Source organism: Varanus komodoensis, unplaced genomic scaffold, assembly GCF_004798865.1.
Source record: "Varanus komodoensis strain SLA01 unplaced genomic scaffold, ASM479886v1 scaffold4, whole genome shotgun sequence".
NCBI lineage: Eukaryota > Metazoa > Chordata > Lepidosauria > Squamata > Varanidae > Varanus > Varanus komodoensis.
In genome coordinates this window covers 53,224,742-53,246,729 of record NW_025335941.1, presented here as the reverse complement: position 1 = coordinate 53,246,729, position 21,988 = coordinate 53,224,742, and the positions used below count along the sequence as shown (strand labels likewise).

Below are 21,988 nucleotides of genomic sequence, written 5' to 3'. Positions count from 1 at the left end.
CTCCTTAATCCAGAATGGTGCAAGTACATTGCACTGAGCAATTAATGATAATATATACATAAACTTTATTGAGGATTCAGTGAACTGTATTTAAGAAATGCAAATGGACACCGATGCTAGTCATCTAAGTACATTTGCAGAGACTGCAAACCCAGATGAAAGGCTTTTCAGAGAAAAAGGAAACTTTTTGGACTGAAATGCTCTGTTCTTTCCAGATGTTTAAAAGACAGAGTGTCTGCTGCCACGTCAGATGCAGTCTGGCCGTACACTTTCCCAACTGCGGCAGAAACATTTTTTTCAGCTGCTTGGTGGCACTAAAAGACATCTTGTATTTGAGACTGTTCACTTATGTTTTTGTTATAATATGTGCAAGCACCTATAAAAAGTACATGACGAACTCTGTGGAAATGGAAAATGTGGCTATATCTCCATTTATTATTCATATTTAGACATAGGACAGTTCTCTATTTGATGGACTGAGGATTGTTTTCTTGAAGGTATCCTCTATTGCAACAGCTGCCCTGTCCAATTTTGATTTAAAGAACTGTCTGAAGCATCACCTATCAAGTTAGCACCTGGACAGGGCAGGTGGAGACACCATGTCACAGCCTGCTGCTATATGGGGAGTATACTGTACTTCTACTTAAATTATTTTTTAAAAATCTAAATGCACAAAAGGCATATGAATAAGCATGTGCAAATTTTATGCAAATCTGTAAATTCTTTTGACCTTTCGAGGGCAATTTTTAAATTGCACACTATACATTATGCTACATATTTGGGAGCAGATAGAAAGTGACCTTTCCTGCCATCTCCAACCTGCTTCCCTCCAGATGTTTTAGAGCATAATTCCCTGCATACCTGTGCATTGGCCATGCTTGCTAAGACTAATGGAAGTCCAAAACATCTGGAGGGGAACAGGCTGAGGAAGACTGATATAGGTAAGTTCCCCACTTTCTTGGACATCCCCATGTCTCAATGTTCCTCCAAACAAGATTCTAAGAAAATAAGAAGAGCTGTACTGGATCAAACAAAGAATCCAGCTGGTCTAGCTTTCCTTTTCCACAGTGGTCAATCAACTGCCCTCAGAAAATGCACAAGCAGAGCAAGAGTGCAATAGCACCCTCCCACCCATGTTCCCCAGCAACTGGTGGACAATATAAAGGTATACTCTCTCCAGTATTGGAAGGTGATATGTAGACAACATGACTGGTAGTCATTGACAGCCTTATCATCCATGAAGGTCTAATTGCCTTCTAAAGCCAATCTTCCCTCCAACAACTCCCAGATCAGTAAATCCTGGATCAGTCATAGAACTCTGTACCCCAGGCTTCACCAGTGCTAGAACAGCAGCTAAACAGAACAGTTAGGAAATCACATCTCAACATTTATTCTAAGCAAACAAAGAAAATTCCCCACAAATGTGGATTCAGAAAGTTCCCCCAAATGTGGATTCAGTCATTAGCACTACTAATATATTATTATTATTATAACATTTCTATGCCACCCCTTGCTGAAACCTCGGGGTGGCTTACAACACAAGAAAATACATAAAAAAGAAAAAAAACAGGCAGGACTCATGCTGTATCATTTTTCTTTAATTAAGATTTCCACATATTGAAAATACAAAGCAACTACAGATAAAATGATTATTTTTAAGGGATTGGGAATATCGTTAATATTCTTTAGTACAGGAAAATATCTAGTTAAAGCAGACAGAGGAAAAAATGGTTTCATGCTTTAGAAACTAACAGTGCAAAAAGCAATTCCTATTATTTAACATACTTTTCTGAAATAAAATAATGTAACAGTATTCTTCATACCAGCATCTGGATGTACTCTTAACTCTGGTGATAAAAAATGCATATTTTATGCATACATCTTAGCAGCTAGATTCTAAACAGATCAGTGATACCTACTGCAGCTCACTCAACAACTTGAATTTGTAGACAAAGTGCAAAGCCAAGATTATTAAACCATCAAATACTCTAGCTCTATTTCCATACTCAGAAAAATGTATCAATTTCAGCCCATGAATCACTGAAATTGAAGAACAGAAACCTCTATTTTCTCTCTCCCCTCCCCCCAGCCCATGAATTCTTCCCCTTTCCCTGTTTTAGCACTTCTGGGAGGTGAAGTACACTTAAAGTACATTTTCGTGCATTCTGTGTCTATCTGGCCAGATGACAAAACTGTGAGTATCACAAACAGAGTATTTTTCTGTGGAATGATATGCATACCCCAAATATACTGTCTTGCAAGACATGTGTTTTTATTTCGAATCTGGTTTATGCCATAGTCTCCCTACAGCCTCATTGCTAGGGAAAAATTAGCTCATATTACCTTCAACTAAGAACACAAAATTAGGTCATGTTCCTGAGAATGTTCCCTTCAAGGCTGGCTCCCCAAGTGCAAATGACCACACCTGTATTCCAAGGATATATTGGTGGCATTTCCATAGAGTTCCAGGGAGGGTACCTAGCTTGCCAATTAGAGTGAAGGGTGGTGGGGAATGGTCTTGCCTTGCAGCAGGGCTAATCTTGATTTGAGAGATGCTCTTAGGCGCCATATTCCAGGGGCAGACTGGGGAGAAAGACCAAAATACCAGCATATCTGAGCTAAAGCTCTTGCAATAATTAAGCCGTAGGAGAGTAATTGCAACCCTTTAGAATGTGAGGGGGCAAACTGCACCAAAAACCCCCTGAAAACCACCAAATGATGGGCAATTAGGAACAATTGGGTGTGGCCCTGGATTGGAGCACAAGTGGGATGCATTGGCCCCCTGGCCTGATGTTATACTCTCCTGTCATACAGAATATATGTTGACAAACTGTTGCTGGGGTTTCTGAGATGAAGGGAGACACAGGTACAGGTGGCACCTCCAGAAGTTGTTCAGGTTTGCAGTCCTTGTTGATCAGGATGAAATCTCAAATTATTTTAATATGCTATGGCAGTTTAGACCACTGAAATTAGCCGGCATAACCTCTGTGCATGGAGATGCATGGTGCGCCTCTTTATGGAGCATTTTCCCCGCACTTTGCCAATTACTCATCTTTGGCAGATGGGTTAAGCGTTCCTCCACTTGTTGGCTGTCCTTGGAATGATGGCCAGTGACTGCACCTGTGCCCTTGCTAAGGCTGTGCCTGTACATAAATAAAAAGGTGGCTGTTTTCCTTCTTCAGGGAAAGAGTCCTTGTTCACAATAGAATTGCTGCACAGCTTTGTTTCCTACATGCCCGGGGATTTACTGAGATACCTTCTGCAACTGCTGTCCAATACTGACTGTGTGAAAGTCCCCTCTATTTTTTAAAATTAGTGCCACTATAGCCATTTTCCAGATCTGCTGACCCACCATAAAGGTAAAAAAGAGAAAATTTGAAAAAATCGAAATTGTAGCGATCGTGCTTCTGGCTTACCCGTCCATGTAATAAAAGTGCTAAAGTGATAAACCACTGGTGACATCCAGCAGTGAAGGGAGAATATTGCCAATGCAGCTACATCATGGAGAATTTATAAGTACGCGGAACCCAGAATTGCAAAGTAATACAATGTGCAAAATGTCTCCAACATTTCTACGAATGGATGGGTAAGCTAAAATTTTGTGCATTTTAGTCTGAGCTCTTAGCCTGATTTCCGGAAGATATATATTTCAATGACATCATCCAGTTATCTGAAATATGTTCTTCTGATTTTCATTGAAACAGATTTAATTTTGACAGGTTTGTCATTCTCTGTCCAGGTGTCCCACCGAATCCCCGTTTTCAGCTTCCTCCTTGTGAGCCGATGAATGCCATTGAGGTTTGCAAGACCACATTGGCTGAACCACCAGCCTGTCTGCTCACTAAAGTTACTGCAGCTCTTTACAGGCTGTTCTTGAAGTAAGCAAACTGGATTGCAACCATCATTGTCAGCATCGAAAGTACTGAAGGGTAATGTATTCTGGTTGTCTTCTTTTCTGTATCCCCGAAATGCATCACCTAAATTGTAGGTACAAAAAGAAGGAGAAATTATTACAGTTCAAGCTCTTGGTTTAATTAACTTGGGCTTGACATACTCGAGCAGTTGTTTTGTGAATATTTGGCACCCCAAATCCTTGCAAATCACACAGTGAAATGGGAGAAATGAAACAATGACCAAGAGGCTTCTGTTAGTTGTGCTAACCATGTGCCAAATTTTGTGATAACAGTTGACCCATATGTGTTCCCGATGGCAACCCCAGCATTCTCTTCTGGAACAGAACAGCTTGAACAGGAACTTTGACAGAATTGCTGCAAGAATGTTAATGCTTGAGCTGTCTTGTGGTGAAAAGCAACAGACCAAGTGTGGACTTTGAGAAGAATTATACTGGCTGCTCTGTGATAGGGAAATGAAGAAAGGAACCATCACAGAATGGTCAGGATTCCATTTCTGGAGCCTTTAACAGAGCGTTTAGTGATCTTTTCCTTCATTTTCTGCCTTTGCACTATTCTGCATGTAAAGTTTCTGATGAAGATTATTCCAAACTAGCTGGCCTAAGTATTGGCCTTACAACCCAGCTTTACATTATCATGACAATCTCAGGTGTCCATTCCAGGGTCCCCAACCCTTTTTGAACCTGTGGGATATTTGGGAATTTGGACCTCAGGCTGCATCTTATTCAGCAAAGACTTTCCTTTTGTATCTGTTATGCCTGTTGCAACCTCTCTTTCATAAGCACTTGTCTAATTCAGCTAACTATTAAACAGCTAATATTTAAAAAAAAACAGTTTTGGCAATGTTCATCAGTTGCTTCTTTTGAGGGAAAGGTTATGACACACAGATGTACTGGAACAGCATTCATATTCATTGATTATATGCTCGTAAAAATTATTCACCTGCTTCATGGAAAGTTCACAAATGGAAGGGAAAATGGAATCTCTGGACCCTTTTGACTGGGGACCTAATCTAGATTGGGCCATTCACATGGGGATGGAAGTACACTATAAATCTTGGTCCCCCACAACCTGGACTGGGGAACATTGACCATATTATATGCGTTGCTAGAGAAAGCTCCCATGTTCTTCAGTGTGAGCTTTTTCCAATGCAAACAGCAAAGAAAAGAACCCTGATCTGAATTGGGGCCACAGTTAGGGAGACAAGATTTACAGCCTCCTCCATCTAAGGCTCTCAGTCCAGGTTAGGTCCCCTCTCTTGCAATTTACCTCAAAAGGCAACTAATGGGATTGCTGATTGGGTGAGTCAGCCAATGGTTAGTGGAATTTATATATTTATTTGAAGTTTTTCTATGCTGCCCCATTACTAAAAAGTCTCTGGACAGCATACAAATAACAAAAAAACAAGAACAAAAAACCATAACAACAACAACGCCCACCTACCAAACTAGCTGTGTGAATGGCATCACATCTGTTTTGACCATTGGACTGTAATATCAGAAAACATAAACAGCATATAATTTGGCCATTACAAAACAAAGATGGAGAAGTTAGGGAAACAAACTTGTGTTCTATGTTGGGTTCTTACATTGCTATGGCTTCCAAAGGTCATTTCTTTGCAACGCCCTTTTAGAATATGCAATGCACATAGAATGTCTTTGTCACCTCCTTTTCCCATTTTCAGAACCTGCTTTGAATATCTAAGTCTTACCAGCATTTCCAGAATAACGTCCTAAATGGATTTTAAAGGAGCAGGCTTCATCCTCTAACCAAAAGCTGTCATATGATGCATATGCATACGAATCATCTTCAGACTCCACGCCCACATAGAGCATGAAGCTGGCAGTTTTCTGATTTGTTATGTGGAAAATCTTTCGGAGCCCAAGCCAAAATTCCCCTGTAAACAGAATTTAAATAAACTTTCAAAGATCAGAAACTAAGCCTTCTCTCCTTCTAAGTTACCCTTGGTCACTTTGCCACAAAACACTCCACCAAAAAACACCCTAATATTCTGATACTCTGAGTGCTGGTTCAGCTGAATGAAAACCTGCCCCTGAAGACAGCAACAATGGGAAATGCTCCATGGATGCAGTAGGAAACATCAGTGAGGTTTATTCCATGGATTTCTTCTTAAAAGTGACATAGATATGCTCTGACCATGTAATTGAATGAGGTAAAAGAACATTCAATTTCACGGACAGGAAATGTGTGCACTGGATGAACTATTTCCAACACTTCCCCACTTTTAATATCTTTCTGGCATTACCCTCCAATACCCTCTTCAGGTCCCACCTTTCAGAAAGTAGAGATTCAGACATTCAGAACAGTCACACCATTCTTCTCAAGGTCATAACCAATGCAGTGTAAACTCCAGAGATCCAGGTTGTAGCCCTTCCTCAGCCTTGAAGGCCATTGGGGGACTCTGGGCCGGCCTCTGACGCTCAGTATCGCCTACCTCGAAGAGCTGTTGTGCAGATACAGTGGGGGGGGGGGGAGATGATGCATACTGCCCTGGGCTCTTTGAATGAAAGTGTGTGACACAGATGTAGCAATGATAAATAAGCAACATGCCACCTCCAGTTGCTGGACTGGGCTCGGCCCTTGCCTGCAGACCACATTCCTGAGTCCAACTTAGCTAGGTTGGGGTGACTACAAAAAAGACGACTATGTGTACGTGTGCACCCATACATGTAATTTGTACCTGCAAGGTCACCAAATCCATCCAAATAGTCAGACCAGGTCCTTTGAAATCCAACCATCCCTTCGGTTCTCTTTTGAATCACTGTCCATCCTCCTCCTCTAAAATCCATCTCACACAATACCTAAAATGAATAAAGGCGGGGAAAACTCTTGGATAAGAACAGTTAATAATAAAGCTGGAATATGGTTTTCTTCCATCCACACTGTGCACCCATGATGCAAAATAAATACTGACATTTGTATATAAAATATAGATTTAAAGGAAAAGAACTTTCCTAGCTTAAAGAAATCTTGGAATGGTTTATTCAAGTGAGAGGTCACCACCCCAGAAAAGGCAGCATCGTCAGATCTATTCAGAAGGGGATATAGTGGAACAATTGCTTTTAATTTGGATCTGGAATTCTCAGTTGGTTCAGCAAAGCCATCACCTTCAGCTACTGTGGCATTTGTGCTCCAAGCATCACATGGCTGTTTTATCAACTCCAAGAAGAAAATTACTGCAGGGTATACCCAATTCCCAGACTCTTCTCTAAGACTCACACAGCCAGAGCCAGCGGTGGATTTTTTTAAATGGGTAGAATGTCACAAAATCTCCAGATCTCTGGACATCACTGCACGAGTCATCAGTTCTGATGGAGGTGTCAGTTTAGATCACACCATAACTGTGTCCGTGGTTTTTAGGGGAGCATTATGAAATAAAAAGTCAAATATGGGTTCCAGAAATGAAGGATTATATGGTTCTTAGAATCAATTATCATCAACTCAAAAGTTGAGTTGGATTAAAACTTATGGATTAATAGCATCTCTAAATTTGGGCATGACAGGAATAGCTACAAGTGCCAAACCTAAGATTTTGGTTAGATGAGCTCTATCTGTGTCAGAAATGCACAGACTGAGCATAAAAATGTTGTTTAATGTGCCAAGCAGCATATATGAGTGCCAACTAACATCTAAAACTAGTCAATATTCCAGCCATCATTAGGGTTTGAACATTCAATCAAGTGACAAAACCAATACTGCATATTAATCAAAGAGGGCCATTGTAACATTTCCAGGTTTTGTTTGGAATCTCTCTTATTTTAGACTGGTTATGTTTGTATGCAATGGCAACCGATTGGATTAAAAACCAAGTATAGGTTAACCATTGGGTTATTTAGCCCTACAGCAACCCAGTGGTCAGGGTTTGCATGTCTTGCTGCACAGCCTACAAAGAAGCTAAACATGGGTTGTATGCTAAAGCAGGAGAGACAGGCACATGGTACTCAGTAGACCTGCAAGTTTTTAAACTGATGGGTTATTGTTATGAGGAATCCTGATCATTATCAAACTGCCAATGAAAACAAATCCAAGTACTGAAGTGGATTGCTATGGATTGCTATGTCAGGATAAATGATAGCATAAATAGATTCATTGGGTAGGTAAAGCAATCTGCAAGCTTAATTTATTGTTCAAGTAAAACATTTTAACCATTTGCTCTTTTGAGCATGCATATATCACTTTTTTCAAGAGGAGGCCCTATTTGAATATCTCTGGAATGCTGTTTTTTCCTTCACCCATGTGTGTCAGTCACAACTGTTGTTAATTTCATTTCTGTAGGGACTAATAGCCAATTTTCCCTGTGCCCTGTTCTCTGAATTCTACAAGCTTGCACTGGCATCAGAGGTGGGGTTGAGAGGTTTTCCAGTATGACTGGTGCCCCAAACCCGTCTGTCATCTGCCCCAGCACACTGCTGTCCATGGGCACTTGCTGGAATAAAAGTTGCATTCGATCCCCAAGGACAATCTGACTTGCTGCCCAAATGTCCTTCTCCTCCTGCTGCCTTCCATAAAAATTTAATTGTGGAGGCTCTGTTCATGTGAGCATTTCCCAATCCCAGCTTCCCACCACATCCTTTTATTCCTCAGGCGCACCCATTTCTTGGGCTTTTGGACATAACTGTATCTGATTTTCCTTCCCTAGACACTTTTAAATCAGAAATGTTACCCAATTTTCTTTTCAGTGTTAACTCCTCCATCTTGGTTATTATTGCACATTATATAACCATGTTTTTCCTTTTCCCTTTGGTTCTTGATCTCCAGCCAGTGCTACAAGCAAACATAAGCAAACTTATTTGATGACTTCAGCTTCTGTAGACATTGGCACTAATTCCTAAATGTTGGAAACTTTTTTAAAAGAGGAAAAACTGACCTTAAATTATCATCTTTGTTATTTCAAAAATCAAGTGTAGGCGAAAGCTAAAACAAATTTATCCATCTTAGATCCATGGCTTTGAGTACTTTGATCTTAAAAGCCTGGATCAAATCTCTGTGTGTTCATCCATAATTAGGACCACTTCTTTTTTTCTTGCAGGCGTCTTTAACGGCTCTACGGAATGCAAGGTAATTATATTCCTCTCTATGCTGAGAATAAGAGCAGCTACCTAACTTGGATAGTTTAGATGGGTGAAGAGAAAGTTTCTTTTCAGCTCATTTTCAAAGAATTTACCAAAATTAACAAAGTCCTTCCTATCTGGGATAGAAAGAACTTGAGAAATAAAATGCCGATTGCAGCAGAAAGCAAAACTGACAGATCCACCCACCCCAGTCCCTCACAGTTTCTAGCAGAGGCTACTTGCCTTCTCATTCAATGCATGTCTTTGTTTCAAGATGATGCAGTAACTTCTTATAGGGTGGCCCTGGGTCCCCCTTTAAAGGTGAGTGTCTAGCATTGAAAGAGCTCGCAGAAGGCTGCCCTCTCTTTGAAGAACTGAAGGCTCTCCAATACAACTCCAGTTTAAAGAGGGAGGAAGGAGATCAAGGGCCTTTATGTTGCCCATCAACATCTAGCACCCAGATAGCAAACTTACCAGAAATGTACACAGATCACCTGGTGACAGTCTTCCCCACTACGAATGTTTACGTCTATTTAAATTATATTTTTCTAACTTCTCACTGATTCATGTCAATTAGCTTGTGCAAATTTTATGCAAATCGGTAATCCCTTTTGTCCTTTTTTGGTAACACCTAATTGGGTACCCTATGCCACTGTGATCGAGACAGAGGAAAACAATCCTCCTGTGTTTATGGCAGGATTTCTATTCCACTTATCATACCAATAAGCAGTTGGCTGGAGCTATTATAAAGTGGCCTTTTAAAGGTTCAATTAATTGTGCACCTTTCAAAAGCAGATTGTTTATCATTTCAGAACATTGGCAGCTAAAGTACCCATTTAGTTTGCAAGCACCAACTCAACTTTAATTTCATGTTCTCCCTCTGCTCAGTCCTTATTCTAAAGATCTGAACTTTTGTATTAAAAACACATTTTCTTGGTCTTTATTAGTCACACAAGGCTGATCTGGCAAAAACAACAATGCTGAACTGAACCCAAGAGGGAGTTTTGATCTCTGGTGCAAGTATTGTGTGCATGGCTGTGAAAGGCCCTGCTGGCTGCAATATCACAATGTAGTGAAGAAGCAAAGGCACTTATTAAAACTCTGTTTTTCTCATAGGTTTAATAGACCCACTACATGTAGAGGCAGCAGGCATGTGGGCTGGATGAGTTACCACCAAGTTTCTATAATGTAGAGTGGAGAACAGGTTTGAAGGAGCAAAGCAGTATAAGAAGTGCTATTCCACTGCTATGGAAACTGGGATTGCTTTAATGTTGATGAAAGAAACGGGGAAAAAGGGAGAAGGGAAGGGAAGGGAAAGGAAAGGAAAGGAAAAGGAAAAGACCTCCCAACCAAGTAATCAACAGGAAAAATCCATATTACCTCAAAGGGGTAACTTGATCCTTCTGGATGGATTATGTAGAGACCACTTGGCGTTTTTGTAACAGAGCCAATAGTATCCTTAATATCGCTGCAATCCAAACCTGCAGGGCAATGTTATCCAGTGAAGTTCAGCTTCAACTTTATTTTTAAAAATGCCAACAGGAAACACTGAAAGCACAACCCAATACCCTTTTGCACCAAAATTCCATCATTTTCAATGGGGCTTACTCCCAGGCAAGTAAATATAAACTGAAGTATGAATTAGCCATTTCTCTGACAGTAACTTTTCCATTGATCCTACCCTTAACTGTGATCCCCTAACAGATCCATGCATATGATATAAAGAGGTGACTGGGTGAGGAGGAAACTTCTGAAGAAAGTGGCTGGATGGGAAAAGGTTCACCCAGCTTTCCTCAGCCTGCCACAATCTGGAGTTCTCTGGAAATGTTGGACTGCAGTTCCTTTAATTCCCTACCCCCATTGCTGGGAATTATGGGAGCTGCATCTAGAGAACACCAGTTTGTGGCAGGCTGGGCTATGTGGCCTCTCTGAAAGCTAGTGTCAAGCACAGCTGCATTGTGTAATGTGTCATTTGGCCAGCAGATCCTTGCACTATTCCAAATAGCATTGTTTGCTACTAATTTCACACATAGCAAGTGGTCAGTAAGCACCCAACTGCTTCTTCAGGATTAGAACATGTTTTTCTCAGAGAATTCTCAGAAAAGGCTTTATCTCTCAAGAAAATTCATAAAGATGAAGGCCAGGGGAGCTCACTTTCACTGCCCCTCAGCACCAGTGACCCTTTTTTGCTAATCTTACCATAGGAAAGGAATATATGGAGTGTTTTAAACTATTGAAGTTGAATTTCTTTATGCTTGATGATTGGATTTGATTTCAGAGTTCTCGGATGCCATGTTCCAGTGGTGGGTGGTACCCAAGGCAAAACGGGCAGGGCCAAATTATCCACATATTTTAAGGTATGGCTCCTTGTTGCCAGTGACTAAGTCTGTGAAGAAGCATTTCACACTTTTAGAATGTTGAAAAATGTGCAAAACAATTGATGATTGGGAGAAAGGGGGTGGATGCTGGGGAAGGGGGTGTGATGATTTGGAAGGCTGAATTGGGACCACTAATGAGCTGGACTAGCTTGGGGCTAGTTCAATACTCCTGAGTCAAACAAGTGCTTTAAGTCTAAGGCTTGGCCAATCCGTTGCTTCTGGGGAGTCTGGAAAGTTAGATTCCAGTGCACTATGAGGATCTATATCTTTCTTTTAGACATTTATACAGTCCTTCTTTGAATTCAATTCCAGAGTAGTTTACATAAATTAATAAAGGAATAAAGAATTAAAATGCAATGCATAAGAACAATACAAAATAAGTAAATCAAGCTATAAACCAAAGATTACAAAGCACTGGACACAGTAAGATTTAAGACGGAATGAACATGTTATGAATGCTATAGAAATTATTAGTACTAATTCTACAACAATTCTAAGGGGCTATGTAAGTAGATGTTAGGAAGAAGGAAATTCCTAGCTCAGAGAATTAGCCCTTACAAACCAAACTTGACTATGCTCAGTAATATACATGAGCAATGTCATAATATATCGATGGTGGGGAGGTGGGTACAAAGTTTGCCGTTGTTCTTACAGTTTTATTATCTTTAACATCTTACAGTTTTATTATCTTTAACATCTTACAGTTTTATTATCTTTCCATTGCTTTTCCAGAAGTGTTAGAGAGCTAAAAGAGAAACTGTAAATGTTAGGGAGAAAATGTCTTTACCGTGAGACTGAACAGCTCGATGAGGAAATACTTCAATTGGTTTTCTAGACATTTCTGCGTTTAAAAGCATTACCCGACTCATAAGTTCATTGACCTGTGTGTTTTACAAGAAGAGGAATGTTTAAATCATCAGACTCAGGGCCTCAAAATATTAACATGGGACATGATCCAACCAAAGTATGTCTAAGTCTGTATTCCTAGTCTGATGCATTTGCAATTAAGCACCACTGAACTAAGCAGGACTTAATTCTGCATCAAGATACAGATCATGAGGCTGCATGTCCCGTTGATCTTAATGAGAGAAAGATGTGCCTACACATGTTTATTCAGTAGAAACCCCCACTAGATGGTGTCCCATCGCCCAAACTACAGGCCAACAAGGTTTGGCCACGTGTACTTGTTCTATAAATCTAAATCATTTACAAATTTAGTGAGCACCCTTTATAGGCAAACAACTTGTACTGTGTGTAGGGTGGCTTCTTAGCAGTCACAAAAAGGAGAGCAAAAGAGTACATGTAATACATGCAAATATAGAATTATTAAAATGTAGCAATAAAGGCCATTTCATGCTGAGGAAGAAGCATGTGCCTGTCTGTTCAGTCCGAAGTCCAGGGACTAACTGCTGATGAGCACCTTCATGTCTTCTGCTGCTCCCCCTTCTTAGGTTTTTCCATCCTTAAACCAGTTCTGAACTGGGCAGACTTTCAAACAGATGATTCCTTTGAATAGAGGATTGTCCTCTGTAAAGGAGGACACATCACCTTCCTAAAAGGACTGGAACTGTATTGTGAGGGAAGGGGCTTTTTAAAAAGATTTTTAAAGTGGTCCCAGTCAGCATCTGACACCCACCTACCCCCACAAGCCTACTGATGGTGGGAAAGTACCTTTGGCACCAATGGGACCTTTTCTTTCATCATGAAGAACAAACACACAGCATGGGGCAGTTCTGATTGGGACCAGCAGAGATGCAAAACCTTAAATCCCTACACAACCCATGCCATTTCTTTAATCCTGTATACCACATTAGTAATGCTGCCTTATTAATATATTGCATTAATAATGCCACTAGCAGTTCAGCCTTTCATCTCTTGTAATAAAATTAAGGTGACCAAGGAGTGCTTAATTCTGGCTGGATCATGTGCATAACTTAAACTCCATATTTTAAAGGATATTAGCTTCAAAATCCCGAACTACCCATGGTCATACAGGATAAACATTTCAGACTAGTTCTGGGTATTCTGGGCAAAGCTCTCAGAGGCTCTCTTCTGAATCACTACTAATCTGGATATCTATTTGCACAACTTGGTTTTGTTTTGTTTCTCTTTAACACTGAGAAAGAGAACAGTAGTTTGCTTTGCACAGAGTAGAGAACAAGTACCAACTGCTGAAGGCCTGTGGTACAAGATGTTTTGATGCAAGACATTCAGTAAGCCAGGTTTTGACATTTAGCTGAGCTGAAGAAGATTTTTCAGTAATATTAGCCTTCTACAGAAAGAAATGTATTCTGTCAATAGTAATAAATGGTACCTGATTGGAAAGATAATCCAGAGAAGACTGGTGATCATCCATCATATTCCGTATCATTTTTTTGGTACTTCTTGCATATTCAATCAGAGAATTCTGCAAATTTCCTTTAAAAACACAGATTGTCAATTATTTTGAGGTTATTTAAATAATGAAATAGGACACCAAGGAGTTTTCTTTAGCACTGCATGAAAATGGATCAAGTGGAGCCAGCTGGCTTCTTTGGTAGACTGGGATTTGGGTGGTTTGTGGGGTTTGAATCATGTTCTCTGGTATTCAGTGCTGGTGATGGGATGATCAAAAAAGCAAGCTTGGAGGCACATATTTGCTTGTTTCAAGCCTTTAAAATGGTTCCTGTACACTGCCAGTAATATTAAGTCATCTATATTATCCTAAGTGTGTGTAGCTTCCTTTCTCACTCCCACATGAGTATCTCTATTATGGGTTTATGTCTTCTTTCTTCTCTTTGTCTAATGGCTTTCAAGGTAGTATGGAACCCACATGAGTTAAGTTGCCAAAGGTGCCTGACTACAAAGCCACCACACAGTAGACCCCTGCATAGGTTGGTCTAAAATGTGATTGAAGCTTTCAGAAAAACAATTCCATGTGGCTACCAAGTTGTAAAAGTCACTCTCTTGGGGCCAGGGGAAGTACACATCTTAGGTGCTTTTACAAATTACAGCAGTGGCTCAAGTATTACTCTTCTGTGGGTGCCTCCACAGAGCTGCTGGAATTTTTAACAGGTCATAACCTTGTGGAGGAGGACAATCACACCTTCTTTCCTACAGTGTCTACAAGGATGAAAATTCTGCAGGAAAGTCTTCTCTGATTGGTTCCACTTGTGCTGGGCCACTACATGTTACATGCCATGAAAAAGTTCTCACAATGCATTTAGTTCACACCAGGAATTCCCAAGCTCTTTGGTATGGTGGGCACATTTAAAATTTTGGTAGTGTTGTGGACCCTCACAAAATGGTTGCTATGGTGAGCATCACCCATCACAAAATACCCATTTCCCACAAGGCAAACTAGTGAGGTTCAGAAATAAGTAGATATGAGTTAAAAATGTGGAATAAAATATTGCCGTTAAATGGAAGGTTGTATTAAGCCTGCTTTAGTTAGTAAGTCTGCAGGGTATTGCCACTCAGAAGTGTTTCAGATATACAATTTAAACAAATTGATTTTTGTAATAAAAAACCACAAATCAGCCATAAATCACTGTGCTCTCAGCCCCAATTTCTTTCCCCATCTTAAATATAGTCCTAGAAGTATTGAGCTATGTTACAGATTTAATATAAGGATCCCTGGGATAGTATATTTGAAGCTCTCCTCCTCTTCCTCCTCCTCCAGGAGCTATTCCTAAGGACAGTTTTGTATATAAACATACAATTCCTGGCCTAATATTTGAACTTTGTCCACTAAAAAGTACTTAACTTGAGTGGTATGAGAGAGTAATATGAAAGTTTTAGCTACAGAGATTAATAGGTAATCACTTATTCACATATACAAGTCATTACTGTACTTCATAATCAGTGCATAATGAACAGGTATGTGAACACCATCAAATAAGTATGATAGTGTGATCCTAGGGATATTATATAAGTTGGTTTGTAACAGCGAATAACAGGGAAGAGCTGCTAAATTAAAAATGTACATACGACACATATAATGCTTTTCTTCTCTTAACATTTTAGCTTGAAAATCACAGGGCACATTGCATTTTTTCTTCTCCTGAGAATTAAGTGCTGAGAGGTTTTTTCCCCCTGCATTGGTTGGCTCTTCCACAGTATTTGCTGTGAAATTACCCTGCAATATCAAACAAAAGAAAATTTAAAACAGTGTGCAAAATGAAAGAAAGAACTAGCATCACTGAAATGATGAGTCTCATTTGGGACTGCGGATTGTGGTTTTATAAAACAAACAAAAAATAAAATAAAACGCAAATAAAAGGGATACTTCACACTTTCTGTTTTTCAATTGTAAAACATGTAAACAGTCATTGTAAAACATTAGTCATTGTAAAACATGTAAACCATTGCAAAACATTGCAAAACGCTGTACCTGCGAGAAACACAGTTTTGCAAACACTTTTCTTATACAAGAATTGATCTGTTGAATTTGATACTCATTTGTTCTCACTAGTTTTTAAACAAACTGCAGTCCCCTGAATTTGGACATCAGAGGGAACTGTGGTTTGTTACAGCAAAGACTTCTGATTCCCTCACTGCAGTCATGAAGGGAAAATGCAATCTAGGATTCATTCAGTGAGAGGACCAGTGTGGTGTAGTGGCTAAGAGCGCAGGTCTGGGACTTGTGCAACCTGGGTCTGGTCCTCACTCCTCACATGCCTCTGAGCCAGTCACAGCCTCTCAGCCCAACCTACCTCAAAGGGATAAGATTGAGAAGAGCAGGAGGAGAATGATGTAAGCCACTTTGAATTCTATGAAAGAAAAAGGCAGGGTATAAATCAAATGAAACATTGAATGAATGAATGAATGAATGAATGAATGAATGAATGAATGAACTCATGGGGAAAATGGGTTCCAGTAAGGTGTGAACCAGTCCACTGTGCAAAGCCACTTCTATAAAGAGAAGAGTTACAGCTATAACTTAATGAGCTATACTTTGGCAATTCAATGCATGAGATTGCCAGTTAAAAAAGGAAACTCAAGTGCTATCCTGCTTTGACCAAAATGGCAATCCAACAGGCAAGGTCACAACACAAGCAGACTGCCAAGCACTGAGAGTTCAGTCCAGGAAGAGAGCCTGCAGGCAGGACTCATCAAAGTAGATGCAGAGGTTACAGCACGGTTAAACTGATAGATTACATAGCCCAGAAGCAGAGTCAGGCAGAGGTCCAAGGGTCAGCAGCACAAAGTATCTATCATCAAGGTAAGGTCCAGGGAACCAGGGCAGAAAACACTGAAACTGTTGTTTCCCGTGCTGACTAGACAGCTACTCAAGACTTTTAATACCAGTCTTCTGAACCCCACTGAAAACTCAGCTAAGTGTATTAGAACTCTCTGGTTAGAGGAGTTCCTTTCTCTTGAGCAGTCCTTTTCTGCAAGCAGGTACTCCTTCTCCCAGGAGGCACAATAGCCGGCTGCTTGGGGTGATGACACCCCCAGGAGCTGCAAGCTTGCTCAGTGTCTTGCTCCTGCTCTTCAGGTGTGGATGGGCCATTGGCAACCATTTCCGGTAGCTCTAGATGCTCTTTCTTAGAGGAGTCCTCTAGCAGCAACAGGCCAGGTAGCAGGGCTGTAAAAAGTGTGACTGCAGAACTGGTGCTGGAGCAACAGACAGTACTGGTCGAGACAGGTCAATGGTTGCATTCCCTACAGGGAAATTTTATGCGATCGCTAAAGGGAAAGTCAATTGTTTTGGTACAATTAACTGAGTCTGTAGTATCTCGCAGTATTGGAACATAGGCAATCAAGATTATGTGTACCTGCCTGGACCTTCATATTTTCTTTAGAGGCCTTTCTCCAGGTTCTCCAGTTGAAGGAAAATAGACAGTTGGCTGAAATAAAGAAGGGTCTTCTTTGTTGTAGCACCCCACTTATGGAATGAACTTTTCAAGAAGGCCCACCTAGTGCCTACACTGTTAATTTTTTGAGACATAAAGGTGTTTCTTTTCTTCTCAAACATGTTATTGCTTTTTAGATGATATGGCAGCTATTTATATCTGTCTATTAATGGAATGCTTGCCATTTTATACTTAATTGCATTGTTTTACTTACTTAATTTCTATACCACCCATTAGTCATGACAACTCTCTATTTTACATATTGGCATTGTAGTCTTTTAATTATATATATTATGTTTTATTCTTTTAATAGATTGTAATCTACTGAGAGAATGTTTGCTATTGGGTGGATTAAGAATATAATAAATAAATTGAAAATTGCACGAGAAAAATTTGTTTAATAAATCAGTGTGAAAATGAAATTATTATCTGGGGGAAAACATGGTAGTGTCAGAATATTTGTTACTATCCAGATTTGTGATTATCAGATACCCTGAGCGTCTTTGCTTAAGAGGGGCTTAGAAATATTCCAAATATTAAATAAATTTTTGTGCATTTAAAAAATTGTTCCTGCTACCATATGAATATTGTCTAGAAGACACCATGTTAATACACTGATGTTCCGATCACACAGATTAATTCAACACAGAGAAGGAAAACAAGGTCACAGCCACTCTGACCTATGTTTACCATATTCGATTTTCCATTTATATAGTGATTATTCACATACAATCCTATGTCTGTGCATTTGTGGTTGGTGGACTTTAAATATCTTGTGCCCAGACCATGCTGAGACGTAAGGATTACAAGATTTAGGAACCTGCACATGTACAGTACTCAAACATGATTAGAAATCTATCAAGAAAGCAATGGACTGTCCAGTCATATTTGAAATATATTTAGTTTACCAGTCATGTAATATGCCTTGACCACTGTCAAATTCATACAAGTCAAAGCCTGAGAAAAGATGAATAAATAAGTTTATGCTCATTTAATGCATCATTAGATTGTCAGGGCTAAGGAGTACAAGCCAGCAAAACTCTAGCCTCCCCAAACTGGCAAGTCCTAAAACTTGCTTTGAGCCTGGGGACCTCTACAGTCTGTCTAGGATGCCAGGGTTCAGCTGCGGAGCACATTATGCACAATGGTTGCTCAGAATGTCAAAGGCAAGCGCAGACCCTGGATGTGTTGGGTTAGAGCCATAGCGTGCTAAGGCACAATATGTAGCATTTAGAGTATGGCTTTGCACCCAGCTATTTCAGTTTAGAATTTAAATGCTGGTGATGACTACTGTTAAACTTTCCTTTTTAGCATCAAAGTTGAAAATTCAGAGAAAGAGTTAAAATCTGAACACTTGAACTCGTCAGTTTCCCAAAGCACACAAAAAAAAATGTTGCTGGCTTTCCAAATATTTCCTTGAATTCTTTTCCTTTCCCATATAAAGAAATGTTTTCAAAGTCAGTAACAGATTCTATGCCTTGGGTTTTTCTTTTCTCCCATTTAAGACAAGATTTAATGTGCAATCCCACACATGTTTAGAGGAAGAACTCAACATGCCCCAGCTAGCATGCTGGGAGTTGTAGGAATTTTTTGTTTAAACATGCATATGATTTTGCCTTTAGTGTTTTAAGGCCACAAGCCTAAACATCCTTAGTAGGAATTAATGCTCATTGAATGCTGTACAGTGTATTTGTGCAGGATTAGAATGAACATGGACACACATGGTCAATTCTGTTGTTTTCTTTTTATAGAAATTCATTGTTTTATCTTCTACTTCTGGCATTGCTCACATCCTAACACTGTATATGTAATACTCTATATGACATACTCCTGAAAGGATAAAGCTGTTGTGGATCAGAAACTGCTGAAAGCAACCATTCTAACAGATTTAAGTGACTCTTCAGGCATATAAAAAGGTAATAAAGTACCCAGACCCTATTCCATATCTTCCAAAGCTTCCAAAGCTTTAGTTAAAACATAATTGCCAGAAATTTATAACAATGAAATGCAATTGTGTCTACAAAATAATAAAAAATAAAATATCACAATAAAGTATCACACAATAAAATATCACAACCCATTTCAACTTCCAGATTTACTGTATATTTACTGTAAAACCATATCAGATTAAAAGGATCAGGATATTTCCCCCCATTATTACACAAGTAAAATGTGCACATATATTTAATTTTGGTTTTTCACTTGTGTGAATGTGTCTAGAAGCTAATCTAAAGATTACAAAATCCATATATTATTCATTAAAAGGTAGGTCTTTCTGTGCCACTTTGATTAATGACCTGGTAAAAAGCCCTGTCCTCACAGATGTCAACAGCAAAACCTGAGTGGAGCCTTTAATCTACTATTTGCTTTACAAATTTCTTTAGCACAGTTTTAGCAGGGTTTTTCCATCAGGATCTCAACCACTTCATATATGCAATAGCCCTCCCAGACAAATAATGTTGAAACAGACTTGGCTGTCTTGAGTCTATGATTCCATAATTTATCAAGGCAATACATTGCAAACCTTACCATTGCAGAACATGGCTTGACATAAGCAAACACAGTATCAGCCCCAATGAAAAATATTATATTTAGGAAGATCAGTGAGGATGCACTGAGATAGATCATCTTTGATTTCAAGAAATGAAAAGGTTTCGGAAGGTTTCAAACTGCCTCGGAAAAGACTGTCTACTAACTGATGAAGTCTTCACTTAGGAATTCAGGAATGTGTACAGCAGAAACATTAGCCAGCAAGCCAACCCTTTTATGTCTGGATTTCAGAAAATATACACAAGTTTGCTTTCATGTAATCCATATATGGTTTGATCCACAAAGTAATTATAAACCATAAAATGATCGGATCCTGAAAGCAAATATTACTAAGGTAGAACAGTTGCCATGTAATTAAAAAGTGAAAATAACTACTTTGACAGCTTGGGGTCAGTGCCAATGTTTTCCCGAATAAACTATGAGGATTTTAAAAAAAAATAAACAAGGATAATTGCCAGCTATCATCAAAACCATGCTCTGTCCATAACCTCCAGACCTCTGGAATGAACCACTTTGAGAGGTGTGCTTGCAGAGACCCCTCCTGATAGAGTGGTTTGCCTCCAAGACCTTTCTATTACCTGAAGTAGAGTTGGGGAAGGGAGTCTGCCAGTTAAGTAGGTAGGGATCCTCTTTTTCCTGGATTACCATTGTTTAGAAGACCATCCTCTCTTTTACCTTCTTTTGAAGTAAGCTGAACATATCTGCATAAGAAATGTTTCTCCTCTTACGTGCTCAGAACTTGCTTTTTCCCTTCTGAGCTGTTTCAAGAAGTGTTGAAGACAAGGAAAGAGAGGGTTGGCATCTGGAAACACATTCAGTTTACAGAATGACAGTTACCAATCCCTATTCTAGCTCAGAGGCATTTGTTCTTGTTAACTAAACAGCACCAATCTGACCTGCTGATTTCACTAACTGATCATCTGGAAGTAATCTAAAGTCCAGTACACAGGAACTTACACAATAAAGTGCCACGGATCACAGTAAGACTTCTATTATATAATGTAATTATAAGTTTCTTGGTCAAATGTTGGCTGTACAATAAAAATGAATTATTACACAATCTCAACCCAGATGTTTTCTGGGCATACATGCATGCAGTGCTACATATAGATACATTTGGAAGCAGGTGCATTTTCCTATATGGTCCTCCAGTAGTTTATTTCTAATGAAAGGTTAGGGGCTCCTTGGGGGCTTCCAGCATAAAAATGCAATTATAGGGATTCATCCCCATACTGCCTTGGTCAGGGAGGAAGCTCTTCCTATGGCATAAGAAGCTGTGGCATAATCACAAAGGCCCCATTGAACCTTAGTAAGTTTTAAATGTGCCCCAAATTGATTAGTACAGAGCCAAGGAGGTCCAGACACATTCAAGCAATCCAGCAAACTGTACAATTATACATTATCTTGCCCCTAGTATAGACATTTCTGTGTATTAAGGAGTGTCTTGCAAGCATGGTCACTTTTATTTCTCCCCAAGGTTAAGGGGCCTAGGAAAGCTTGGGGATGCAACAGACGAGGAAGGGCTCTGGCACGGATACCTGAGTGGCCCTCTTCTCAGGGCCTCAAAGCCTATAATGTTCCATGGAACAAGTGCAATTGTCCACTATCAACTGGCTGGACAATCTTTGCTGAGTCAGGCTCACTCCAAGAAAGTCCAGTGATGGTGGCAGTAGGCCATGTTGGTCTTTCTGCTTAATGCACAGTGAGTGACTTGTGGAAGGAAAGATTGCAGCCTTCCCTCTGCTTCAAAAGGCTAGTGCTTTCATGCTACACTCCCTATTAGTGCACTAAGGGAGTTCAGAGGGTAGAAACTTAGTTATTGTGGCCTGATGATGTGGACAAGGTGCTTGGACAAGTACGTCCCACCACCTGCCTATTGGACCCTTGCCCATCTTGGCTAAACAACACCAAGCACGGGATAGGAACCTGGATCCTGGAGGTTGTCAACGGCTCTCTGAGGGATGGCCGGGTACCTGTCCCTTTAAAGGAGGCGGAAGTCCGACCAGTCCTAAAGAAGCATCCCTGGATCCAGAGATGGCCTCCAGTTACAAACCAGTGGCCAACATCCCGTTTTTGGGCAAGGTGTTGGAGCGGGTGGTGGCGGGACAACTCCAAGCACTCTTGGATGAAACTGATTATCTGGACCCATTTCAGTCCGGCTTCAGACCCGGGTATGGCACTGAATCTGCCTTGGTCGCCCTGTACGATGACCTGTGCAGGGAGAAAGACAGGGGGAGTGC

At 40.0% G+C, this 21,988-nt stretch overlaps 1 protein-coding gene across 1 annotated transcript; it reads right to left on the bottom strand.

Moving 5' to 3' along the window:
- Positions 1-2,955: 2,955 nt before the first annotated feature.
- Positions 2,956-19,847, bottom strand: ANGPTL5 (angiopoietin like 5). Its single transcript, XM_044442488.1, has 8 exons — positions 19,728-19,847; positions 15,331-15,478; positions 13,676-13,779; positions 12,149-12,242; positions 10,364-10,464; positions 6,613-6,733; positions 5,623-5,808; positions 2,956-3,977 (listed from the first exon to the last, which is right to left on the bottom strand). The coding sequence occupies exons 1-8, from the start codon at positions 19,824-19,826 to the stop codon at positions 3,667-3,669; spliced, it is 1,164 nt and encodes a 387-aa protein (XP_044298423.1). The 5' UTR covers positions 19,827-19,847; the 3' UTR covers positions 2,956-3,666.
- Between the last annotated feature and the right edge of the window lie 2,141 nt (positions 19,848-21,988).